Source organism: Syngnathus acus, chromosome 13 (genome assembly GCF_901709675.1).
Source record: "Syngnathus acus chromosome 13, fSynAcu1.2, whole genome shotgun sequence".
Taxonomy (NCBI): Eukaryota; Metazoa; Chordata; class Actinopteri; order Syngnathiformes; family Syngnathidae; genus Syngnathus; species Syngnathus acus.
The window spans coordinates 6829801-6856903 of NC_051098.1; the positions used below are offsets into that span (position 1 = coordinate 6829801).

Genomic DNA, 27103 nt, shown 5'->3' on the forward strand with positions numbered 1-27103 from the left:
AGTTATTCATAAAATAAACGGAAACGTCAATGTCATTTTTAGGAAGTGGCGTCATCATCATCATCATCATCCGGAAACTGCGTCTCATTTTCAGTGGTTCAAGAGGCGGGAATTTCCTGGTACGTTTTGTACACGTTAAATGGAAACGATCTGGGATGTACAGCAAGTTCGTCTGTACCACCTGAACTGCATCATAATATGTGACAGGGCGTTGGTTAAGTGTCTGTAGAGACAAAAGGTGAGCTGAGAGCATGGCTTAGCAAATTTATGACTCGAAGTAATTTGGTTTTGGATTTTCCAGGCTACTCGGTTTAAGGACAAGACCCAATAGAAGTTATGACTCTTTCTAGAACTGCTAATCAAACTATCACTATGTGCATTAGTAATTTTCTGCAGTGACAGTAGCGTTATCATGGAAAACGTGCCTTGTCATGGTTATGTGCTGTGAGGTGAAAGCTCTTCATGGGTGTTGCAGAAGTTATCCAACGTCACCTAATTCGCCCCAAAAATATTATTCCTTACTTCCAAATATATCTTGGTTATCTATCGATGCTTGTGTCATACAGGTTCTTCCACTGAATGGCAGAGGCTTTGCAGGGGTGTCAAACTCGTTTTTTTCGCGGGCCGCATTGTAGTCATAACTTCTTTCGGAGGTCCATTATGACTGTCAACCCAAATAAATGTATGAGCACCTCATATTATATACAATAAAAGCTACAAAACAAATTGACAAATAACTCTTTTTCAAATCAGATGACTAAAAACTGGTCAAATATTTAAAAAAAAAAAAAGATATTAAAAGTGAAGACAATTTGCAATTCTAGTAATGACAAACGAATTGATGCACAATTTGTCTTAGCGGGCCACATAAAATGATGTGGCGGACTATATCTGGCCCCCGGGCCTTGAGTTTGACACCTGTCCTTTACACTGAGTAATTAATTACCTTATTATAATAATTTTGTGCATACTTAGGACGACAAAATCATTATTTCACTTTTTGTAACGTTTTTGTCTGGTGGTGTGCCCTGAGACCGAGAAATTATTTGGACTGATACATTCTTAACACCCTGTCGTTGTAGGTGGACTCATCTGTTTGCAGTGTTATTGTCCACTCGAGGCACTATGAGTCTGGTTCTTTCTGATCTCTTGGTGTGCTGCAGGGGACTGGAGAATGACAAGGCTACAGAGAGGAAGGTACTCTAGTCACACCAGCACTTTAAAATATATTTACAGTATGATCCCCACAGCTGCATTTATGGTCCAGGTCCACCTGACCCATTGTTTGTTGGTGTTCATGATTTATGCCTTCAGAAACAAGCGGAACGCTTCAGACAGCTCATTCGATCTCCAGAGATTGTGCAAGAACTTGATCGGACCTCGGGGCTTAAAACCAAAGGCTCCAAACAGCTCACATGGGATGCTGTTTTCAGGTACTATTCTGGATTTTCTGCTTGAGAGTGTGTAAGGAATTAAGTATTCCCTTGCAACTTGCTAAATGAAGTCATCTAACACAAAACACATTTCTTAATTGCTTATAGATGCTGCGAGATGGCAGCAAAGAGCTACTTTTGTCAAAATTGAATTTCTAAACCACTGCAGGGCATGCCCAGGTTTTGGCGGGCAGAACTTGATATCTATAAATTGTAGCTGTGATTTGCCAAAACTAGTTGAATTATGTAAATCCGAGTATTTACTGCACATCTTTAATTTTTGCTATTGAAGATTTTTGCAACGTTACCTCCAACGGGAGACCGAAGCCATGAAACTGAGTAAATCCAACGTCACCAGCACAACGCTGGCCATCCGCCAGAAGAAGATGGCTGAAATGAGCAGTTTGATCAAATTCTTTGTCGGCTACGCAAACAAACGTAAGGACTCTGTGTTTGCAAGAGGTAGTAGGTTTCCTTTTTATTTTTACAGAACTTTTGGGTATGTTACATTTCTGTTCAATGTGTGGTGGGTACTACAGTGTAGTTTTCTTTCGCTATTCAGGTGGGCCGCGGCTAAAATGCAGTGAGCTTCTTAAGCATGTGATTGAGGTTCTTCAAAATTCATATAGCTGTTCAGCCTATGGCAAAGACTACAGCAGCCTGCTCCTAAAGGAAATCCTGTCTGTTCGCAAGTACTGGTGCGACATCACTCCACAGCAGTGGCACAGTCAGTGAAAAAATTAATACGATACCTTTAACATGATATATTTAGTTTTATGAAATTTAACAACAGGCATTTATGCCTGGTAATGATCAATTGATGTTTGTGGAAGGTCTTTTGGATGTGTACAGTGGCTTTTTCATCTCCCCATCCAAATCCATCAACCCCATTCTTGTAAGTCGGGTCATCAACACAGTGGTGCAGGGCATGTGCGTGCAGACTGATGGATTCAACAGAGACCTGTTTGGCTTCTTCTCCAAAGCATTTCTCAATGCAAGGTGAGTAACTTTTATAACCTTTTGAAACTATGAAAGGTATTATGTTTAATGTGACCGGCTTTTCCTCCCGACTAAGTGGCTGCTGGCAAATATGGTGCTGTATCTGAATGTAACTTTGTTCTTGTCAGGCAGGAGAACCACTTGACTGTTCTGGAGCATGTCATCTCAGCGCTTAACACCTTCTTGAAAACTGTAGCAAAGAACTGTCGGATGAGGGTGTGTCGACTCGGTGAGGAAATACTACCATCAATACTGTATGTCTGGACCAACATGAGGCCCAGTGCTGCTCTCAAAGAGGGGATTGTGGAGTTCTTCAACTTGCAGCTCTGCGTACACCATCCCGAAGGAGCAAAGACCCAGGACACAGGTCATTGAATTCAGTGCAAGACTTGTTGCATTACATGTGCATGTTGGCCACAGAAAACAGTCTAGATGGTTTCATTGGTTGATCGTATTTAGAACGTTATTATTTTGTATTTGAAAGTATTTTTATCTTCTGCTTCCCTATCATGTGCAATATGATCCCGATTGTGTCTACATTTTGGGTACTTGTACAGTAGATGAATTGTAAATATAAAGTTATTCCACTATTTAGGTGCGCATGCCGAAGACTGGGCCAAGTGGCGGGATTTGATGTATAACCTCTACGAAGCATTAGTGAGAGAAATCAGTCATATTGGTAGCAGAGGGAAGTATGTCACTGGCATGAGACGCATCGACGTCAAAGACAACATCATCAAGCTGACAGCTGATATTTGTCACCAGGTAACAAAGATGATGGCCGCTATTTGATCAATTAAATTCAACTTGCATACTTGATATTATAATCTTCATGTGTTTGCTGCATTTTGTAGCTTTTCAGTATTGACAAAGACTCTCAAATCTCAGAGGCGACGTATGCCTCTTCCCCGATGGCTAGTTCCTTCTGTGGAACACCAAGCAAGCGACAGCGAATCGACCTCAGTTGGAATGTTCTTTTGGACCGCCTGCAACCTCAGTGTAGCGACTTTGATATCATCCCGTGGTATGAAATTACAACACACATTTTATCGTGTTAATGATTTATTGAGAGATAGATTTTTTTTCTTTCATTCAATTTTGAACTCTCAGGTTGCAGGTCACGGAAGCACTCGTATCAAAGTACCCATCTATGGTGCCCAGCCGAGTGATTGTCCCACTGTTATCAGTGTTGCACCAGCTCTTGGCCGAACACCGGAGAGGAGAAAGGGGGCCATACGTGCTGCGTTGTTTACGAGAAGTAGCCCGGTGTCAAGCCCATTTGCCAGAAAGGATGAGAGTTTACAAGCCAGAGTTGGACAGACTATGGAGTCGGGTGTGGCCTCTGTCACTGCGGGGTGTGGGCTCACCCCAGTTAGAAGCGCTCAGCCTTGACCTGCTGGTCTCCATTGTCCACGGTGGACTGGTCAATATGGATAGAGAGTTCTGGAAACTCTTTTCAGAATCAGCATGTAAACCATCCCAGTGAGTCACTGCTCATTGTCCTCCTGAAACATTATACATCTGTCTGTTTTCTATACTGCTATCTTGATTTAAAACATAAAACAGACCACAATACATAAATAAAATAAGAATATGGCGGGCCTTGACATATGAATGACCCAACTTATGGGACTTTCAAGATATGAGCTGTGATTTAGCTGATTTGTTTTCTTTGACTTGTGAACTCAACGTTTAGATTATGAGCACTCTATGGTGACAGTGAACAAAACACACTTCACAATAGTAGTAGCAGTTTAGAAAAACAATTAATAAAAAAAAAAAAAGCTTAGCTATTTAACACCTCTCCCGGTTGAAGTTTACTGTCAAGCTAAACATATAACAAAAACGATTGCACTTTGTGTATTTAAAACAATTTCAGGCTGCTGGCTGAATGCTAATGCTAATTAACATCTTGCAGTGCTTTAACCTTTCAAGCAAAGGAATGAATACAAATGCATCAACATATACAGCAGCAATATAACTGTATTCACATTATAATATTAGTGCTGAGGTAAGCATGAGGAGCAAGATGTTTTTTATTTACTCTGTGTTTCTTTGTAGAAGCGCAGTGATTTGTTTGGCCCAGGCTCTTCTGAAGTGTCCAGTCCCTAAGGAGCATCTGGGGCTCCCAGATGGATCAGGGTCACTTAACGTGAAGGAAACCCTCATAGGCTGGTTGTTGATGACCGATCAGAGCGATGAGATGGAGGATAGCTCCAGACCTCATCCAATCATTTGCAGGTTGCTGTTTTTTTTTTCTCATAGTCTTAGTTCTTGCCACGCTTTTATGGTTCAATCGCCTAATTCTATTTTGGTGTTTTACAGCGATTTTCCTCACAATCTAATCGCAAACATCCTGGTCTCCTTGACTTTAAAAGATACCCGCACTGGCCTGAATTTCCTTCTCGGTTCTGAGGGTGTCGAGAGGTGAGAAGTAATGTTCAGTGACACAAAACCAGGAAAAAAAAAAAAAAACATGTCAGAAAATTCATCTTTTATTGAAGTAATCTGATTTAAATTGCTCTTTCCTTTAGTGCTGTTTCAAAAGAGTTGACATCGCTGAATGTCGATGAGGATTTAGACGAGGTTGAGAGATTGTACTTGCAGTTCAGCTTCAACAAGCAGTTGGCACAAAGCAGAACGTCTGACAAGGAGTTCAAGGTGACATCAACAAATGGGCACTTCACGGTCATCTCCAGTCTCAGAAAGAAGTTGGAGCAGTCTCTTCTTTGTGTCGCCGACAACCTTCTAAACCGATACTTTCCTGACGTGAGTTTTGAAACTGCCCACATGTTTGTATGCCGTTGTCATGGTAAGACTTACCGTGTTGGACCTTCCACAGACTCAGTCTACCCCTCCAGAGTGCCTGTTGCGCTGTTTGAGCCTGCTGACAAGTGTTCAAGCGGGTTACATCTCGACAGGCTGTCTGACTGAGGATGAGGCAGGATGCTCCCAGCTATTCACTAAAGCTAAAGTGAGCATTCAAAGACTTTAAGTGGAGATCAATTCCTCTAGATTTGTGTCCTTAAAGTATGTTTTGTTTGAAGACCCTGGCGCAGGAGTTAAGTGGATTTGTTTCAAGCGTGAAAGTGAAGATCAGTGAGACGTTAACCATGACCACACTGAAGTCTGTCATGAGGCTGTGCACCATTTCTGCCACAATAAAAAACAAGGTAATCTTTTTTTTTTTTGTTCAATTGTTTACCATGTTTATATTTTATAAGAGAATAAAACGTTTTTTAGTTCACCTTGTGAATTACAACTTTTTTTTATTCTTTTCAATAGGAAAATGTTTGCACAATCTCCTCTCGTCTCTTCATAATGACTCTCCCAGCGAGCCTTGTCAACGAGCTGGCAGAAATTTATAAAATCATGGTTAGAGACGACCTCCTTTTTATGTAAAGTGCTTAGCGTAGTTTCAGGGTGTAAGACACTTTCATTTAATGAGGATCTCCATATCTTCAGCTTAGCAGTGTTTCTCCCAGAGCTGCATTGATGGATGAAGACGAACCTACGGATAATGACTTGGAAATGACAAAAGCTCAGCATGAAGACGACAATCCTCTATTTGATGATGAGCAGTCCCACAGTGGGACGCAGAGACCCAGGGGACGAGATGACAATGAAGTGTCAGGTGGACCAGGTAAGAGAAAATCTCTTCACAGTTAGATATCAATTGTAGAAATAAAGGATGAATTCCACAAAGCAGCGTTCACCCTATTATTCATATGATTAGCACATACACAAAATGAGTTTAAACCCCAACCGATATTCAATGGCGTCCTTTCTGTAGGTGCAAAAAGCCTGTTGGCTGACGAGCATTTGGCCCACCAGGATCTTGCTCTCCTCGAAATCTTGGAGTTCTTGTCTAAGTGCGGTTCAGTCCAGCCCGTCCATGGCCAACTTTTTAAACCCCAAGATGTGCGACGGAGGCTCTTGCTGCTGATGGAGCAGATTGACCCTAGCATAGCCCTCCATGTCAACATGGTAGGTATCATAATGGTGTAGATATTCTACCGCAATTTTTTTAGCACAAGGAAAAAAGTTTCTCTTCTCTCCTTGTAGTATCTCATCCTGTTAAAGAAGCTTCCTGCTGAGGACTCTCTCACTCCTGAAGAGTTTGACTCCCTGCTCCGTCCTATGGCGTAGGGAAACATTTTTGCCTTTACTTGCTCTGAACTAGTTGTTAGTTTTGTCTGTAAAACATAAAATATGTATTTTAACTGACACACTCTACTTATCTTCTCAGGGACCTGTGTTCTCGGCATCGTCAGGATCAAGAGATGTGCGTTGGACTTCTTTTGGCTTTATTGCCCTCCATCAGGAGCTTGGGGAGAACCCACAACATGCAATTGGAGATGAAACATGTGCAGGGGTCCCTGCTACAAGTGGTGTCAGGGTTCTGGTCTGTATCATTGAAAATATTTTATCACCAGGTGGTGTTTCTGTTTGTGAAACAAAATTTATGCTGGTATTCTGTTGTAGTTATCTGAGCCAAACGGGGAAATGCACGGCCACTGTCCGAACTGCTTTAGTGCGATGTCTGATTACGCTATTAGAGGTAAGCCTTGAGAATGGATGCTAGCTTTTAGATTACAATCCTGCCAAGGAAGTGCTAGATGATTTACTGCAAGACAATTCATTCAACCAATCTGTTTTGCTTTTAAGGGAAAAATATTGCTTCCGCTTAGTAGGCTCCTAAATATGTAAGGATTAAAATTATCTTGTGCGTACTCTGCCAGGCTGACCCATGTTGCAGGTGGGCCATATTGAGCATCAGGGAGCCTGAAAGAGAGGAAGACCGTCCAGTGTCCGTCATCCTTCCATCTCTCCTTGCAGATTCCCATCACCAGGTCCGCATGCTTGTGGCAATGTCATTGGAAAGGTATGGTAAAGCGCTAAAACTAACTCAGTCACTTAGTGACAAATAATTATTTGGCATTAAATGCCTTTTTATTGTGATGGTTTGCATCCAGGTTGTTTCTGGACATGAGACCAGAACACAGAGACAGGAGAAAGATGTTGTCGCACCAACAAGCAGCTTTTGAGAATATTTACCTGAAAGCTCAAGAGGGCATGAGACCTGTGGTACGAGACTTGGTTGTCGCTGTTATTCTTTTGTTTTGTATGCTTTTTAATTTGCAATAATTTGTTGGTTTCAAATTCAGAAAAGCAACTCAGCCGATGACGAGCAGGATGAGATTTTCAACCGTAAGGCCACCTTGCTGAAGAGTTTGTCAGTCGTGCTGTGTTGTAGTCCAGTCTGTGAGAAGCAGACCCTGTTTGCCCTCTTCCAGTCATACAAGGAAAATAATATAGAGGAGCACCTCATTAAGAAGGTAGAATGCCAGAAATGCTTTGTTATAACATTAACCTACCTAACCATAACCCTTTAATCTGCAGCTCTTTCAAGGACATTAAAAATGATAGTTATTCAAAAAGATATATATTTTTTTTAATGTATGCATTATACTCCATTAAGCTACAGTTTAATAAAAACTTGTAATTGAACGGTATTACATTAGAAGAGCTGTACAGTATAAATGAATGACTAGTCTTATTATTGTAATCGTACTAATTTGTAGTGCTATCAGACAGAAATTATGTGAACATCTACTTAAATGCGTACCCCCTTGACATAAGAGAACATTTTATTTACTACCGTTCTTGTACCTCATTACATTGTGTTAGTGTAATTTAGGCTGTGGCCACTGAGTGTATAATTTTTCAAAAAATATACAGAAGGGCTTTCCTTTACAACAATTGTGTTTTTGTCACAGATGTTGTGTAGTGTATCCAGAGCACTCGGTTACAACAAGATCAAGACATTCGTCAGCTCTCACCTGTACTATTTGGTCGCCGAGTGGCTCTCCCAGAGACAGTCTGACGACAGCTACACGCTTGAATCATTCCCTTTCACGCTACTTGACCATGGCACGCTCAAAGAGTTCTATAGGTTAGGAAAAAAACTCTTGAATATGCCTCTCAATATTAATAATCATTTGTTTAACATAATTTTGCCTGCTTGCAGCTCCTCCTACCAGGTGCTCATCCCGCACCTTGTCTTCCTGGATGACTTCGAGCAGGTGAAGTCCATTGGTCGGTATCTCGAGAGGGACTGGAGAGAGCTTTTAGCTGACTGTTTCCCCAACATCATGGTCAACATTCTGCCATACTTTGCGCTGTCTGGCCCGGAGAAACGGGTAGCACAGCAGAGGGAGAAGGCCCATCGTGTGTATGACCTACTCAAAGACGCAAACTGTTTGGGCAAACAGGTAAAGCTGACTTTATAGCCTTAGCCCATTGTGTGTTAACCACGTCGCGATACATTCTACATCACCTGCTGTCTCATGCAGGATTATACGATGATTAATGAATGTCATATTTACCATACTACGCTTCATATTCTTCATATTTTACATAGCAAATTGACAGCCTGATCCACAGTAACCTACCAGAGATTGTTGTTGAACTGCTAATGACCCTCTATGAAGGGGGTGCCGCTGAAGCAGACAGAGGAGACTTGAAACGCTTTATAGGGTAAGAATGTTGATGATTTGTTTTTGTTTTTGTTAACCATTTGTTCAGACCTGCATTTTGCACTTAGTTTTTCAGTTACTAAGTTGTTCATTGTATAATTTGGATTCAAGTACAAAGCTTACTAAAAAGGGCCAATGTTAACTTCCTCTTAGGGAATTGGATCCCGTCCCAAACCCACCATACTTCAGCTCTCATGTCATCAAAGCTACACTGGACTATCTCAGCAAATGCCATAGCGCAAACCATAAGTCCCTGGTGACCATTCTGTCAAAAACTCCAGTAAGATGTTCTTGTCTGATTATAACACTACTTATCTTGTTTATCATGCATTCTGTGTACTATGATGTTCTGTATACGATTTCCCTTTTATTTTCATCTTCCTCAGATATCTATACAGAGCATTCTGCTGGCGGTGTGTGAAAAGGCAGCAATGACGACAAACGGTTACGAACGGCATCGCATCCTCCTGATGTATCACCTCTTTGTCAACCTACTGCTCAAGGAGGTGAAAGATGGTCTTGGAGGAGCCTGGGCCTTTGTCCTCAGGGACATCATCTACACACTCATCCACTATATCAACAGCTGGCTGGTGCATGCAGATACACACAGGTCAATTGATAGTATTGCACATGCACACTCTATTCACGCTTCCATAATCTTGCTAGTTGCGTAGGACAAGACTTCAAAAAGATGGCTTAATTTTGATTAAAGGAAATTGTTTACATTCCCCGCCCCCAGACCAGTTCCGTGTGATGAGGTCTCCAGCCGAAGCTTGTCCCTGTGCTGTGACCTCTTGACTGTGGTGTGTCAGACTGCTCTGCAGTTCTGTGATGATGCTCTAGACTGCCACCTAAAGGTCATTGTTGGTACTCTCACTGCACAGGTGACCAGCCAGCCAGCTATCTCACAGCAGGTAATCTTTTCATCTTAAAAGAACTCACACATTGACCTCAATGCTTTACAGAATAATTCAGTTGTTACATTTATTTGCGCAAGGTTCCGAAAGTTGCTTTAAACCTTTTGAATATTCAAGCATAACGGTGGTTCAGATAAAAAGAATGGATGTTTAAAAGTCAAAAGAAATAATGATCATTTAAGCCTCGGCAAACAGGATGCAATATACCTCAAATCATGACATGTTCCATTGATGTTATTTATAATTAAAGGAATTCTTATGCAATGTAATAGTAACCTCACCATATTTATGTCTCTTCTGTGGGCCTCTAGGTGCTTAGTCTATTGCACTTTCTTATAATTAAAAATCAACACAAATTGAAGGGAGCCATTTGCAAATTGGAGCCATTTCCTGACCTACCTAAATTCCAAGAGCTGCGTTCTGTCCAGAACAATCTCAAATACAATTCTGGGACCTTCACATTGAGACAGGTTAGAATTTTCTGGTATTTTATGTTGTGACAGCAATGATTACTTTGTGGTTGGACACATTTTGATAATTTATGTGATATTCTGTTTAACTGCCTCACTTTTTTATCAACAGGAGATATCACACTTCCTGTCTGTGATACCTTCTGACTCATTACCCCTGACAAGACTTGAGGGAATTGAGCAACTTTCCCAAAAACTACATGACAACAAGGATGAGATAAAACAGTTAGTCAAAGAGTGCCATGGTAGGACACCAGGTTCATTTAGTGTTATGTCCTATGTTTATTCGACACAATCTCTAATACGTTCTGGTTTTCTCCATCTTAGTGGAGCCCACCAACAGTATCCTAGTCAAATTGGTTCTGAACCTGCTGCAGCTCTGTAAGACGGCAACCAACCACCCTGATGGAGCTGATATTCTAGGTATGCTTATTCAAGCGTATGGGGACTGTGCTTTGCATATTCAAACTATAACATGTCCTCCAGAGGCCGCAGGAAGTATTTTGGGAGAACTGGGCCCTGTAGATCTCTCCACCATCGTCTTGCTCCATGGCAGAGATCCGCTTTATGAAAAGGCTGTGAGCCTCTTCCCGTCCACTGCCTCGCAGTGTGTTTACATCATCCTTAACTGCATCAATGACTCCCTCACACACCAATGGTAAGGGGTAACTTTAATGTCTGTAAATGTGTTGAAGTGAAGGGAGCTATTGCATAACTGCTCCACTCTGTGATTTGGTGGCAGTATTGATGTGAGGCAAGCAGCGACTCAATCTGTGAAGGACATCCTTGCCACTCAGTCTGGTATCACCTTTTGGGAGCAGCACAAACAAAGTAGAGACTCGATGTTGGCATACTTAAATCCATTTAGAAAAGCCAACAGGAAGGTGGGTTTGTGTGAACTGAAAACACAGATGGCATGTGCTCATTTGATGGCTTTAACAAGGTTGCAGAATGGACTATTTGAATCATGACAAATCTATTGCTTGTCATCCTTTGATTCCTTTGGTCTATATTTCAAACAGAACCATGTTGTAGTTATGCATTAGCACAGTTTGTTCTCATTGTCAGGCGGCTGCTGTGAGAGCTGAGGAACGTTCGCAGGGCAGGGAGAAGCTAGAGAACCAAGACTTTTGGATCCCACAGAAGGGAAGCCACACAGTCTGGCTGAAGTCTCTATGTACCGCCCTGCTAGACAGCGGAGGAGTCAAGAGCGAGGCTCTCCTCCTGTCCCGACCTCTTTGTCTGGTAAGCAGCCCGAGAAGCAACATTTCAACTTTTTCGGTTGATGTGCTCCTTCTCTGCCCATAGGTGAACTTGGACTGTTGCCAGAGGCTGCTTCCGCTCATCATTCATTCTATCCTCCTGGATGACAATCGGGGCTCCTGGAGAGAGATGCTTTCTTCCCATATCCAGGACTTCTTCAGTTTTTGTTCCAGGAGTGCTCAGGCTGCGAGCCGCTCCACCACACCACTCAACGTTGACTCTGGTATAATGACTTGACAGTAGATAACAGTGATTTGTAATATTTTTGTGTCATTAGCATAAATTATTCTTGCAGAGACTGACTCCGCCAGCCAAGGCTTGTACGACAAGGCATCTCTCCGTACCATGCTGGCAGTTATTGACTATCTGAGACACCAGCAGAGACCCTTGAGGTTTTTATTTATATATATTGTAAACTAAAACTGTATTAATTTAAAAGAGATATATTGTATATATTTTTTCCACAATTTAAAAAAGCTCCCATGTGATAAAAGTTCTCAAAGGTGACATTCTTTTCACACTGGTGGAAGTTGCTCATTGTGTCAGGTGATGATTAAGGATTAAACAAATGCATTGCGCTTAAGCGAGGCCTATAGTCGTGCAAACTTGGTGAATTTGTCACTATATTTATATGTTGAGCAACAAAAAATCAACCAGCCACTGGAAACTTTGAGACTCACTACAGAGCAGCAAATGTTCACTCACTTGCTAGATTGTAAATAATTGATGCTTGCACAAAGCCCACTGTGTAGTCAAGCACCCATAAAGATCCGACTGTATTTTCCAATCTGGCGACAGCACTTGGTCACCAAACAGCTGACTAACACATCATTTGTAGTAGATCTATGCAGACTCATTGGAAAACACAAATAACTCCCCCCTCTCATGGTCATGTAACAATAGGGGAAATTCAGAACCACTCGCTCACAGATACATTTTCAGATGATAGAAAATGAGACTTTATAGCTGGGCACACACCCAATAATTTGTATAGAGCGCTTTAATGGGCTGTCAGTCTGCAGACACTTATTCCATTACTTGCATGTTTATCTTCTAGCGAGTCATGTGGCACAGTGTGTGATTCCAATTTCTGGCTGGACCTGAACTACCTGGAGGTGGCCAAATCTGCACAGTCATGCTCTGCTCACTTCACTGCTCTGCTCTACACTGAGATATATGTGGATAAGATTAAAGCTAATTTGGAGGACAGTAGCAGGTATGTACAGTACTCTGGATCAGTTGTCATGAAGTCATTTGATAAAATCCCAGGAAATTGTGGGTTGATAAATTTCATTATCAATGGCTTTAATAATTTTCAGAGAGATGCTACATTGCTTGTTTTCACACTTATATTTTGGTCGTGTTCTGTGATCTCTATTGAATGAGCAGAACTAAAGGAAGAGCAACACGCAAGATCAGCTTTGAAGAGAACAGCCAAAATGTCACCATCGCCAGCCTGACTGAGAAAAGTATGAAGGACTCCAATATCAACTTGCAGGTCAGCCATGTGTCTGATACGACACTTTCAAGGAACATTACTAGATTTCCTTTTAGCCACATGTTTTTTTGTTTTTGTTTATTAAATTAATTCATCACATTAGAAGGCTGAATTAGATTTTTAGCAGGAAAAGTAAAGCTGTATTTATCTTAGCATGATGTAACACATTTATTAACATAATCATAGGAGCTGCTAATCGATGTCTACCGTAGCATCGGAGAGCCTGACAGTCTTTATGGCTGTGGAGGAGAAACAATGACCAGTCCACTAACAAGGTATTAAAAATCAGGCATCCCTTTCAATGTGACATGTTCTCAGCTGCTGATCAGACTCATAGAAGTATGTCAAACCGATTTTGCAGGATTCGAACATACGAGCATGAAGCTATGTGGGGGAAAGCTCTGACCTCGTATGACCTTCACTCAACCCTGCCAGATGTCACTCGACAAGTGGGAATTGTTGAGGCAAGTTAAATATACCAGCCCGTGTCAATTTGCAGATCATCTGCACATGAAGTGCATACTCGTTCACTCATCTTAAATGTCGATCAGCACACAGTTGCCGTTTAAATTGTTTCTGACCAAATATATGTGTGTCCATGCATTGTACTTATTTTATGTTTGTCTCTCATATACGTATGTATGACTCTTACAGGGTCTGCAGAACTTTGGTCTGAGTAGCATCCTTACCACCTACATGAGGGGTCTGGAGAGTAAAGGGGTGGAGTGGGGAGCTGAACTGAGAGAGCTCCGTTTCCAGGCTGCCTGGAGGAACACCCAGTGGGACTGTGATCTGTCTGAGAGGTGAGGGGAGGGAGATGGGCCTTAGTTGTATGTTGTGAAGTGAAGTATAACTTGGTATTCTTCATGAATGTCAGTGGTGACAAACACAAGCCAGGATTCCACGAATCTGTGTTCTCTGCGTTGCAAGCTTTGAGGGACAAGGAGTTCTCCATGTTTGATGATACGCTCAAACGGGCAAGGTGAGTTGTAGATACTGATGTGATGTCATAAAATAAGATGGTCAAAGAATTGGACTTTTTTTCCCCTAAGGGGTAGAGAAGTAGAGGAGCTCTGCAGAGGCAGTCTGGAGGCAGTGTCGTCACTGTACCCAGCCCTCAGGAACCTCCAGAGCATCAGAGAGCTGGAGAGCATCAAACTGCTGTTCTCAAGGTAGTAGCGGAATATTATTGTGTGTCTTAAAACTGTTAAAAATGCAATTTTAATCCTTATCACCATCAGACCATTCTCAGAGCTGGCTGTGAAGAATGTGTGTAACCAGTGGCGGCAGCATTCCCAGCTGCTAGCCAACAGTGAGTTTGCTTTGGTGGAGCCCATCTTGGCCTTTCGGTCTGTGTCCTACAACACTCTGATGTCCAAGGCGCTGGACCCCGACATTGCTCAGTATCTCAGCTCAGTACTTACCGACCACTTACTGGAGATGTGCCAGCTGGCTCGTAAAGCAGGGAACACGCAGGTAACGTCCACAGAAACTCACATTCGAGAATTGTAATTCACTATAGAATGTTTTGGATGATAAACCCTAATCTGGTTTGTGTAACCATGGGTGACCTGATGCTGATGCATTTAATCATCTTTTTTGATAACCTCTTAGTCTTCGGAGTATTTATCCATTCATTCATTATTTTCAATGGTAAAAGTATCAATCACGTAGGTGTGGTTCAATTCCAATTTACCCAAAAATGCAATTTTAATTGGCATTCTCATTACTCCACGACCCAGACTAACTCTTAGTAAGAAGGTTTCACATCGTATGAATGACTGTATTGTTGTCAACCTGCCAGTTGGCAGAGCGAGCAGTGTTTCAGATGAAGCAGCATGGAGTTGAAGGACACCGACCAGCATCACCCGTATCACCGTGGCAACTGGAGGAAGCGCAAGTGTTCTGGGTGAAGGGAGAACAGGGTCTGGCTCTTGGCCTCCTGAGACAGATGGTACAGAAGCTTGAGGAAAAGGTAAGACAACTCAAAACCTTTCTTCACACCTTGAACTGTTGATTTGCTGTAATTAGAGGAGAACAAGAACTTGAGCAAAAAAGTCGTCCTTAATCGTTGTCTTTTTGTGTCTGGTCACAGATTGACTTCAATCCTGCTCTGGCACCTATCTACACTGAGTGCCTCAGGCTCTGTGGTAACTGGCTGGCTGAAACGTGCCAGGAAAGTCCTGGAGTCATTTTGGAGAAGTACTTAGAGAGGGTAGGAGCTTGCCTGCACTTTTTCCCACTTATCTGAACTCATGAAGCAAAAAAACCCCAAAACTACCTGTCCTATTTTATCCAAAACCTTTCACCAGTGCGGTAAATGTGTCTCTTTGTAATATTCTCTCAGGCTGTTGAGGTAATTGAGCGTGAGTCTGGAGTGCTGGACGCCCGGCTTCAGAATGAGCGAATGGAGGCCTTCCTGTCGCTGGCTCGTTTTTCAGACGCCCAGTACCAGAGCATTGATAAATACATGACTTCATCTGAGTTTGAGAATAAGCAAGCCTTGCTGGAGAAGGCTAAACAAGAAGTGGATCTCATGAAAGAGCGTAACGTCATAAAAAACAGGTTTGCAACAATACATGTATTTCGATTTTCATTGTGTTTTATTTTGTGCTCTACATAGATAGGGAAAAGTGGTGAAAAATGAGTCAGTGATGCTTCCCAAATTGTTTATTGTTGCTCATGTACGTGTACATGCACATGCTGAAGAAGACTCTCCCCCACTCCACTAACAATCCAAGCTAATTTTAGATCCTCCCAAATTTACAAGCTTTTGAAATTGGTGGCAATGCACTTGTGTTTCTTCTGCAACCAGGTATACAATAAAGGTTGAAAGAGAGCTGGAGCTGGATGAGAGGGCCCTTCACGACCTGCAGACAGACAGACAGCTCTACCTGTGTAAGGCAGTAGAGAACTACATACAATGTCTGGAGCAAGGGGAGGAGCACGACACCTGGGTGTTCCGCTTGGCATCTCTCTGGCTGGAAAATGCTGACATTATGCCAGTCAATGACATGATGAAGGTTTGTCACTATAAATTTGATGTTTCTCTTTGCAGTTTTTGACTTGTATGGTCTGGTGTACGTATCAATTTGACGAGTTTGCAGTTTGGACTCATCGTCATTCTGTCACATGTTGCAGAAAGGAGTGAAGACAATCCCCTCCTACAAGTTTTTACCCCTTATGTATCAGCTGGCTGCCCGTATGGGAACCAAGATGGCGTCTGGCATAGGGGACGATGTGGGCTTCCATGACATCCTTAGTGACGTGAGTGATGTGAACATGCATGACTTCTGTTTTGACCTTTACTACTTTTACACTTATTTTGTCTCCTCACAGTTGATCTTCCGCTCCTGTCTTGAGCATCCACATCATACACTGTTCATCATCTTTGCCCTGGTCAACGCCAACAAAGATGAACAATTTTGTACTAGTCGGCTAACTAAGAGTGCTCCACATCAGTCATCGCCATTTGATATGGTAGGGCGTTGCAGTTAGAAACGGGCTTTGCGTAGTTGTGAACATAGCCAACGGTTATCTTTGTGGCCCTTGGAAGCGGTTCCTCTCATTCCCTTTAAATTTGGTGAATGAGATGCGCACGGCACGGCCTTTGACACAGCGGAAGCAGAAACTGACAATATAACTAATTAATTGATGGCAGTTTTAGTACTTAATGTTTTTGTTCAATTTTAATGAGCAATTTAGTTGTGGAATGTGTCATAGCTTTTGATTCAAGCTACTCATTACCCCAAATATATTATTTAAATTTAACCAATTGAAGTGGCTGCAAATTCTTACACTAAATTTTCTGGGTAAATTCCATAGATTGGTTTTTATAGTGTGGTGTCTTTTCAGATTGAATTTGTTTGCAACTGTTTGAGAAAAACAAATACATGGATTCAGTTCAACTTTAAGTATATTTTGACTTGTAGGAGCGTTCAGATATGGCCCGGAAGATCACCGATGCCATCAGGAAAAAGAGAGGCAAGATGATCCGGGATATCGAGCGGCTATGTGATGCTTATATCACACTTGCTTATTTGGATGCCAGCAGGCACAAGACAGAGAAGAGTGAGTAAAACAGTAGTACAGATTTTCCACAAACAATTCAGGTGGACAGCATTTCACTGTACTGGACGTTAGGAATACTTAAGTACAGTTAATGTTTAGTAACAGTGCACTAATTTCAATTCTTTTTTCATTCATCACAGAGGCAATTCCCATTCCTGCAGATCAGCCCATTCATCAAATCAAAGACCTGGATGACGTTGCTATTCCCACTCTTGAGATCAAGGTGCTCAACGGCAATTGAACACATGGGGGGGGCGCTAAGTTTTGAAATTATGAAATCTAATTGATTATTTTAATTTTAATTCTATTGTTTTAAATATTCTTTTCAGAAAACATACACAGTGAAGAAAATAAGTCCTCATTGAGTACCGTTAAGCTTTCCTATACATACTGTACTTATATTGTGACCTGCTTGGAAACCTTTATCAAACAAAAAAAAATACATGCCTGGAGTGGGGAATGTACGGAAACCCCGCCTTTATTTTTTCTCAACTGGCCCTAATCCTCTTCCGTAGAAGTGTAATCAGCCATTTCCTGATGTCCAAACTTGCCCTACTTAAATGATTTTGTTTGTTTGTTTGTTTTACATTTTCATTTAACTTTATAGTTTGAATTCCACTTTTTTGACCAGAAAACCATTCAAGTTCTGTGGGTCTACTGTACCCCATCTTTGACTCAAGAATTACTTTCAACAATAGTGTAACCACGTATATTGCATAAGTGGCAACACCATATTTACCAGATTTGTTTAAATATTTTGGAAAAGTTAAACCATCTGTTATCCTGCTCTAATAGGTTGATCCTTCGGGTTGCTATGATGACGTGGTGACTGTCCGTTCGTTCATGCCTCATTATCACCTGGCTGGAGGAGCCAACCTGCCCAAGATCATAGACTGTGTCGGCTCTGATGGCAAGCGCAGAAGGCAGTTGGTAAAGGTGGGTGGATGTTTATTTGCTGTACTTGCTGGGTGTGTGTGTGTTTCCAGCTCATTTCAAAATCTGGCTTTGATGTTCTGGTTACACTGAGTGCCAGTCACAAAAGTGTTTTTTTTTTTTCTTTTTCTTAAATGTTTATTCTGGTTTAGTCCCAGGTACTCATCTGTTTGATTGTTGACGTCTCTCGTTTTGCCCTCTGTTAATAATTAATGGTGTTTCTTTGTGCAGGCAAACACTAAGTTTGTAGATGACAAATAGTTTTTTGCACCTTTATCACTAATAGTGGAGTGTATGTTTTTAAATGTGTGTATGTGGAAGAACCTAAAAGCTAATCATTTACTATTTGACACAGTCATAATAGAATAGTGACTTATTTTCTCTGACAATTGTAAATTTCCATAACTGTACAATGTTTATTTAGTGTTTGGTATTGTGAACAAATGAGAATAATTTCTAACAATGAAAACACGTGATCATCAGAATTGTCTCTCTTTGTGAACAGGGTAAAGACGACCTGCGGCAAGATGCGGTGATGCAGCAAGTGTTTGCCATGTGCTCCATGTTGCTGCAGCGAAACACCGATACTCGCAAGAGGAAGCTCAACATCAGAAGATACAAGGTCTCATACTTTCATAGCTCAGATTCATATTTTGAGCCACATTAGTGACCGATAATTCCTTTCTCTACGAGATGTAGAAAGTTATACATACTGTTTTTCATTTAATTAGATTATATTTATCAATCAATCACCACGAGGAAGATTATTTTTTGTTTCGTTAGTGCATCTAAGTGAACGACTACGGCTTGTTGTGACTTTCAGGTTACGTCACCACCGTACAGACTGAAATCTGTCATAAGTGAAGTACCTGCTGTATTTTCTTTCATGATATTTATAAAGGAATGATAATTTTATGCTTGCTTCAAGGTGGTGCCGTTCTCTCAGTGCAGCGGGGTTCTGGAATGGTGCTCCGGTACGGTTCCCCTTGGAGAGTTCCTGGCGAACCCCATCAAAGGGGCCCACAAGCGATACCGACCAAAGGACGCGTCCAACCTAGCCTGCCGCAAGAAGATGATGGTACCCTATAATCATTGCTCTGGGCAGTGTTTCCCAACCTTTGTTGAGCCAAGGCACATATTTTACAAAACTCTCACGGCCTACCAAACATTTCAAACAAAAATGAAATTGGACAACCTCTCGAAGCACACAAGATGATCTCTCACACGACACAAAAGTGCTGCTGCCGAGTGGTTGGGAATCACCCCTTCATGGTTTATGAAATTATTTTTGGAAGACAGGAGCCATGACCATAATTCTTATGCATTGAAACGAAATAAATCTCACTTTGTGAATTAATCTGTCATTGTAGGAAGCACAGCCGCATGGGTTTGACGAGAAGCTGTGTGCTTACATGGAGGTGTGCAAAAACTTCAAGCCTGTTTTCAGATATTTCTGCATGGAACGCTTCGTGGACCCCGCAGTGTGGATGGAAAAGCGGCTGGCCTACACCCGCAGTGTGGCCACTTCCTCCATTGGTACTCAAAAACAATTTAACCTTTAATTGTGTCAGGTCTAAGTACCATAAGACATTATTTTATACACTGAAACAAGAGGAGAAGACAACCAGTATTCCTTTTGCTCGCGAGGAGAATTACGTAGAAGGCCCAGTTAGAGTCCTCCACCAATTCTGGACTCCTCTTCTGCTATCTCCTCTTTTTATTATGGGTTGCCCTGGTTACAAGAGGCGTTGCTACACTAAAGGGAGGGGAGATTGTGACTGTACGCTGTTTAGCTAGCTAATAATGTTGTGTGGTGCGAGGCCGCATGGCCTTGGCCGATCCGTGACCCCAGGAATGCAGAGTCTGTTCTTAGGTGGTTGGCAGCCTCGTTCTCGGCTGCAATCTCCAAACCTGGATGCCGTGTCCCTGTAAAACAATGCTCTAGACTTTCTTGCTACGTTTCACACAATAATAATAATGAGTAAATAATCAGATACCTCTCGTGTATACACTCCAACAAACGTTAAGTAGATGTAAGATAACTTGCATGAAGTCTACTTAAACAAACATTGAGTAAATGTGGGATAACTTAAAAACTGTCCCGGTCAACAACAATTCATGAATAGAAACTACACTTCTCTTGAACTATACAAAGAACAAAGGTGTTCTGTTCATAACTAGTGAGGGCCTCTCACAGATAAGAAAAGGAAGGGAGTATAAGAACTCCTTAAAGCTAGACAGATATGTTGGCTTGAGCGAAGATATGAGACCTCCGGTTCAGGCCGACCAGCGCTTCTGCAAAACTAATTATTCTAACAAATTGATACACGCCAAGTCCAAACAGCTGTTTGAATGCTGAACAGTTTATGATAAGTAGCCCACATTCGTAGCCTCAGTAAGATCTATGTTTTTATCATGACAATGGCAAAGTTGTGAGGTTTTGAAACGGCGGGTGAATAACATTACTGTTTTTGTTATCAATAGTCGGCTACATCGTTGGCCTCGGTGACCGGCACATTCAGAACATCCTGATTGATGAGCAGACCGCTGAGCTGGTGCACATTGACTTAGGTATGTACATCATCATCAATTCTACAATGAGGATCATTAAATGGTAGAAATCCGACACTAAATCCGAGTGACTATCATTACGACCACGACCTTTGCGTTATGGTTCTGTGCAGGTGTGGCATTTGAGCAAGGCAAGATTCTGCCCACTCCAGAGACCGTCCCCTTCAGGCTCTCCAGGGACATTGTGGATGGAATGGGCATCACTGGAGTAGAGGGAGTTTTCAGAAGGTTAGGAGGAGGCACTGATGGAGGAAACTGTGACTGTTGTTTAAAATGTGACTGGTGGTGATTGTTCTAGGAGGTTCCTTTTTTGGAATAGAATGAAGTAGTGAAATAATATTTTTTATCTGTGCAGAATGAAATACCAATGTACATTTTTGCAGCATGAGGTATTATGAGTCAAATAGTCAGTGACAACTGTACATAATGACTACATGTACATCTCAGTAAATTAAAATACCTTTGAAAACTTCAAATTCATTGGATTCACTATAAACAGATTCCAAATATCTATAAATCTAATATAAATAGCCAATTCACTTTTAATGTAGCTGTGAATTAATAATCAAACAACTGTTAACTGTAATTTTCCTCCTGTTCAGATGTTGTGAGAAGACCATGGGGGTCATGAGAAGCTCTCAAGAAGCTTTGGTGACCATTGTGGAGGTACCTCAAAAACTCCCTCACACCCAACTGATTGATTATTCACACTGACATAAAACGTGTCCAATGTTTCTTTTATTGAAATATAAGTCCAGTGAATGTTGTGCTTGTGTGTGACCCTATGTGGTTTCCGTCATGCAGGTTCTGCTCTATGACCCCTTGTTCGACTGGACCATGAGCCCCTTAAAAGCCTTTAACCTGCAACATGACGAGCAGCAGGAGCTCAACGCCACGCTCAGTTCAACCATGGGAGGGGACGACTTGGACAACCATCGTAAACACAGGTGCCGCACCATTTGTTTTATTGCACGCTCAATGCAGTAACAGTCATAACAATATTATATATTTTGTACAATATATATTGTTTCGAGATATGATCTCATTTACATTACGGTGGACAGTCTAAGGCACACCTGGGTAATAAATGTGTTACACCATGTGGCACACGCTCTTCCTCTCACAGTGACAGCCAGAGCTTCAACAAAGTGGCGGAGCGAGTGCTGCTGCGACTGCAGGAAAAACTCAAGGGAGTGGAGGGAGGCACAGTGCTCTCAGTGAGTGGGCAGGTTAATCTGCTCATCCAACAGGCCATGGACCCCAAAAACCTTAGCAGGCTCTACCCGGGCTGGCAGGCCTGGGTGTAGATGTCACACCAGAACAGGTTCTTACATTATCTGTATCTTCATTTTTACATTAAAAATGGAAAGCTGTTCATTATGAAGTTTGCAAATGTGCTGCTTGTTGCCATTTTTAAATACTTTACTGCAATTTGAATGTTTTTAAGTTGACTTCCTTGCTAAATGTCATACATAGTGATGATCCTCTTACTTGGTAATTATATTACATACAGCTAAAATAAAGTTTAAAAAAAAAAAAACACATTTGGAGTGTTTGGACTGTGCACTCGAGCGTGGCCCGGTGTTTAGACAAGTGAACAAAGCTCATTGTGCTTTCTGTAGGCTGAGGTGGAAAACTTTAGATGTCAGATAACAAGGCGTGTCCACGTAGCCTCACCATCATTCATTTGGTCACTCTGGTGACACAGCCCAGTGACATTAGTGGGAGACCTTTTTTAGAAGTAGCCGCTATTCAAGAATAATACTATTTCATTCTTTCCATTGGGTGACAACAGTTAGTTTTGAACAGATTTGAATGTGGGGCATTTAATCTATCCTGACAGAAAAATATTCTTGAGCTGACGGACATAGTACGAAAAATAGAAATGAGCACCAATCGGGTAAGTTATTTTAATAATGACTTGTGTATGATTAAATCAAATAAATAATTTTATTATGCCATTACAACTCGTAAGCTGTGTAACACCCTCCTTATTGACATGCCTTTTGTCCTTTTTTGTTCAGATGTCTGCCATTTAATACTTAATTATTAATCAATTCTGGGTTACACCTGTCTTCAAACTCTTGTTCATAATTTATTCTGTTAGGATTAATGAGCCAGGTAAATAAAACAAAACCTTAGAAATGCATCTAATAGTTTTTTTTTTACTCATATTTTATTTACTACTGTAAAAAAAAATAATTTCTGCAATGAATTATGTGTTGTACTATTGGACTAGTGTGTGGTGTGTACCCATATGTTGGATCCATCACCACTTCATTGCTTTCTTCCTTTTCTGATACTGAATCCTTCTTGGTTGCCCTCCTGGTCATTCTTTAGACTCTAAAGAATGCTCCTGTACAACACGAGGGTTGTGCCTTTGACAAAATAAGTAAAGATTCTCATGATTAAAGTTTTCCTCTGAACTACTCAGTGGGCGGCCATTGACGGGCGGCGTCCTCCTAATCGGTCAGAAATCAAGCCTCAGTATGTTCACCATTTGGCCCCAAAGTCCCTGCCTGAAATTACCCTCACGACTCCACAACAAAAAGGTACTTTAGATTCCAAACAAAGTATAAATAATGATGATTTCTTCTCAATTTACTCACAGATTTACTTATGTAATGAGAAAGCAGGGTTTATTTAGTTGAACACACAAATTCCTTTCAAATGCGCTCATGATCCTTAATATTGTGATGGAAATTCTAAAACGTAATCATAATTTGTTTGTTTTGTGAGAGATTTCAAGCAGAGGTGTGTTAAGTGTAGTGTGGTTGCCGTCATCTGCTTGCTGCTGCTCCTGCTCCTAGTGGGTATCCTCCTGGCCTATTACTGTAAGTACGTCCTCCTCCCCAGTAGACTAAACACACATCTTATGACTTCATGTCTCTACGCTTTCCTTTCTTGCAGATTCCTCCACCTGTGTGCATGGAATACCATGCGGTAGTAATACAGGCTGTGTGTGGGAGTCTCAGTGGTGTGATGGCGTGGTGGACTGTCCAGGGGGCCAAGATGAAGCTCATTGTGGTAATAATTTAATATAATCGTGAAAACTGATTGTTGTAGGCTAACAAACTCAAAACGAGAGACTATTTCTAAAATGTTTTCATTCCATTATTTAAGATTCCACTCTGCTTTGTTTTCTTTCCGTGGCCAGTGAGGATTTATGGTTCCAGTTTCCTGCTTCAGATCTTCTCAACTCAGACCAAACAATGGAGGACTGTTTGTTCGCATGGCTGGACAGCCCAGCTGGGCCAAGCAAGCTGCCGGGACATTGGATACAGCGGGTAATGTTTTGTTACATGAATGTTTTGTTTGTCCGTGGACCAATTGGGTGTAATATGTCTTGTCACCGTGGGATAGTAGGAAACGCAATTTCGATCTTTGTATGTCTTGACATGTGAAGAAATTGACAATAAAGCAGACTTTGACTTTGTAAAAAGCACGGCGTCATATATGATGGACAAACAATGCCGCTTCTCACTATAGAGATAAGCGAAGCCACCGATGCTCCTCTTGCGTTGCCAATCGCTAAGCGCTTGCCTCGAATACATTGATTCATTTTCGGCCTTTTCATCTTTCTTTTTGTCTCACGGCAAAAATTCTACAATATGTGGTAAACTGTTTTACCGGTAAGTCTGGGATAAATGCTACATGCACAAACCAAACAAAAGTTGTCTGTAACTGGCAACGTAAGATGGCTGCCCTCTGTTAGTACATCCATATTATGGTAAGAAGGTATGTAGTGTTTTGCTCTCAAATGATGCATTTGCATTATGTTGTGTTTCCTATAATGTATTTTGACAGGAGCACAAGTGTTACATCGGGCCTACATGAGGCACACTCGGCTGATGCATTCGTGATGGTGAAATCCAACCCGAACCCTCATTTACCCTTAGTGCAGCAGCTTGCTGTCAGGTTGGTAGAATGCTAAACTTAAAAACATGCAGAATAAACTAACTGCCTCTCACTTCTTGTTTTCTTTACCTTCTACAGCAACGCATGCCCAAACAACACTCTGGTGACTCTGCGATGTACAGGTATAGCTTCTAATACTTGGAATGTAGTTGTAATATATGTTGTAATATTTTTAACAAGATAGCTCGGCCTCAAGCCTAATGAGGACAAGCAGTATAGAAAAAGAATGTAAGGATGAAAATGTGTCAGATTGTACAGGTGGAGGAAATTCGAGCAATTCCTCTCGGGGCCAGCACGGCTCCCTCGGAGCATGGCCATGGCAGGTCAGCCTGCGACTTGCGGGCTCCCACCGCTGTGGTGGCGTTATCATTTCCCCCTACTGGATTGTCACAGCAGCCCATTGTGCAGTAAAGTGAGTCCCCAGCCGGAGCTGAAGTCGAAATGGACGTCATCCTTTGTACCCATGCTGTTGTGTTTGGTATCTCCTCTACTAGGGCTTCCAGTCCTAGAGACTGGTCAGTGTATGCAGGACTTGTGAAACCTTTGGGCGTTGTGAACCGTGTCATTGCTCATGAAGGCTTCGACAGAGTTACTTACAGGAATGACATTGCTCTGATGAGGCTGGGCAAACCTTTGGACTTCACAGGTAAGAGACAGCAAAGCTCATCTGAATTTCTTATACGCCAGCCGCATGACGTATTTGCCAAAATACATTAAACACTAGTGGCAATGTCTATGCAGAATAAATTATCTGAATTTATCCATCCATTAGCAACCTCAAGTAGCCCACAAAATGTTGGTCTTCATTCCTAAGCAAGTGCAAAATTTTGATCAACCACGTTGAATTACCAAAAGGGAAATAATAATTGAAAGTAACATGGAAGTAACAATGGAAGAAATCAGCTGATCAATTGTTTTACCCATACACAAGCATTCAATATATCCTCTCAATAAAAACTGTACTTCAATCAAATAGATTAATTTGCTCAATTATGTATTTTTGATGAACTGTATGGATTTGCCTTGGCAGCCTCTGGTAATGTTGGTCCCGTGTGCCTTCCAAATGTTGGTCTAAACATCTCGGTCCCACTAAATGGTTGGACAACAGGATATGGTGTTTCAGCCGATGGAGGTGAGAGTGGCTTTTTTGCTTAGTCAAGGGAAAATGCACAAAATATAGCTGTCTTAAAGGAGAAATAGGATGGTCAGGTTTCCCAAGAGTTACTACCATAAAGCAAGAATTATAAACATCCACATGTTGACTCTGGTTGCAATTCCTCTGTTTTGGCAGGTAATTCTGTTTTATGAAAAAGCTGAGTAGAGAGCGTTTGTTACCATGATGACTGAAGGTGGAGCTAGGGTGTTGCCACGAAGCTGGCAGCTACACCGCGTCGCTTTAATTATTGACTCGACCTCTCTGGTGACTATTTTCAAAAAGGAAATTAGCGATTTATCTAGCGATTGTATAGAATAAAAAAAAAAAAAACAACTATGTGGATGCAACTATGCAAGCAATTAATAAGTCAAGAGTTACGTGTCACCCGCTTTGTATAGCGTAACTCAAGTCGGTTTAGTGAAGTTGACATATTTGCACATCTGTTGTGCCTCAGATTCAACATACCTGGTTGAGGCTCAGGTCTCCCTCATGGATGTTATGAAATGCAACAGCTCCATGACTTACAAAGGACAAATATTGAAGGACATGCTGTGTGCCAAAGGGGTGCAGACTGGATCGGGTGTATGCAAAGTAAGGGCTGCAGTTCCATTTGATATTTGATTCATAATCATCAGATAATGTGAATTCTGACTTTTTTTTTCGTGTTTTGTTTTTCAGACTGATAGTGGTGGTCCTCTGGTGGGGCAGAGGGATGGCTCATGGTGGCTTGTTGGGGATAACATATGGCCAGAAGGTTGCACTGACCTGAACAAACCTGGTGTTTATAGCAATGTCACCTATTTTTTGGACTGGATCTACCATCAAATGAAGGTAACTGTGTATCTGTTTGTACACCAATGCAAAAACACCATTGACTGACAATATCTCAAAATGATCAATCAGCATAAGCTTATTATTTTTTGATGAGGACAAATTTTCATGATCACCTTAACTCTTTGTATTTGCAGAAAAATCAAGATGACTGAAGACATGACCTCATCAGTTTTACACTTGGATTAAATGTTCTTATTCATTGCCAACAAAATGTAAGTTATTTCCATAATGCATCCTTTTGTGTTTGTGCTTTATGTGGAATTATTATGAATAAGTTAATGGTTATCGCTATTTTCCTAAACCTACAATTTAGTACATAGCGGGTGCAGCCATAATCTGAATCTGATAAAGATGTCAAATTTCAACTGCTGCATATCTTGCATAACTTTACATGTGAAATGATAGTATGTTCAGTTTAGGTGAGGTAGACAGGCGTCATATATTAGAAAAATAAATACTCGTTGCCTGAGTTCATATCATCAATCACAGGCCAGACATTCT

At 41.4% G+C, this 27103-nt stretch overlaps 2 protein-coding genes across 2 annotated transcripts; both read left to right on the top strand.

Annotated features, from left to right (window-relative positions):
* Positions 1 to 102: 102 nt before the first annotated feature.
* atm (ATM serine/threonine kinase) lies at positions 103 to 23086 on the top strand. The gene is made up of 63 exons (XM_037266995.1): positions 103 to 238; positions 1083 to 1197; positions 1315 to 1433; positions 1726 to 1871; positions 1996 to 2160; positions 2267 to 2432; positions 2561 to 2799; positions 3028 to 3197; positions 3287 to 3456; positions 3543 to 3914; positions 4494 to 4673; positions 4758 to 4859; positions 4967 to 5201; positions 5275 to 5406; positions 5480 to 5605; positions 5718 to 5807; positions 5898 to 6075; positions 6226 to 6419; positions 6498 to 6577; positions 6682 to 6837; positions 6918 to 6993; positions 7175 to 7317; positions 7409 to 7520; positions 7601 to 7771; positions 8213 to 8388; positions 8464 to 8707; positions 8857 to 8972; positions 9125 to 9251; positions 9358 to 9581; positions 9711 to 9885; positions 10200 to 10358; positions 10471 to 10603; positions 10686 to 10781; positions 10845 to 11016; positions 11101 to 11242; positions 11427 to 11603; positions 11667 to 11844; positions 11917 to 12013; positions 12679 to 12837; positions 13011 to 13119; positions 13306 to 13394; positions 13481 to 13583; positions 13774 to 13922; positions 13997 to 14101; positions 14172 to 14291; positions 14361 to 14595; positions 14924 to 15094; positions 15215 to 15334; positions 15467 to 15684; positions 15935 to 16142; positions 16261 to 16386; positions 16459 to 16599; positions 17052 to 17190; positions 17331 to 17413; positions 17986 to 18126; positions 18629 to 18745; positions 19052 to 19201; positions 19494 to 19659; positions 20608 to 20694; positions 20808 to 20922; positions 21297 to 21360; positions 21499 to 21641; positions 21821 to 23086. Exons 2-63 carry the CDS (start codon positions 1126 to 1128, stop codon positions 21999 to 22001), a joined length of 9249 nt encoding a protein of 3082 aa, XP_037122890.1. The 5' UTR covers positions 103 to 238; positions 1083 to 1125; the 3' UTR covers positions 22002 to 23086.
* LOC119132088 (transmembrane protease serine 2-like) lies at positions 22450 to 27085 on the top strand. Its single transcript, XM_037266997.1, has 13 exons — positions 22450 to 22594; positions 23129 to 23246; positions 23436 to 23528; positions 23605 to 23721; positions 23852 to 23981; positions 24502 to 24612; positions 24691 to 24734; positions 24862 to 25024; positions 25107 to 25258; positions 25643 to 25744; positions 26223 to 26359; positions 26447 to 26599; positions 26737 to 27085. Exons 1-13 carry the CDS (start codon positions 22580 to 22582, stop codon positions 26752 to 26754), a joined length of 1353 nt encoding a protein of 450 aa, XP_037122892.1. The 5' UTR covers positions 22450 to 22579; the 3' UTR covers positions 26755 to 27085.
* The last annotated feature ends 18 nt before the right edge of the window (positions 27086 to 27103 follow it).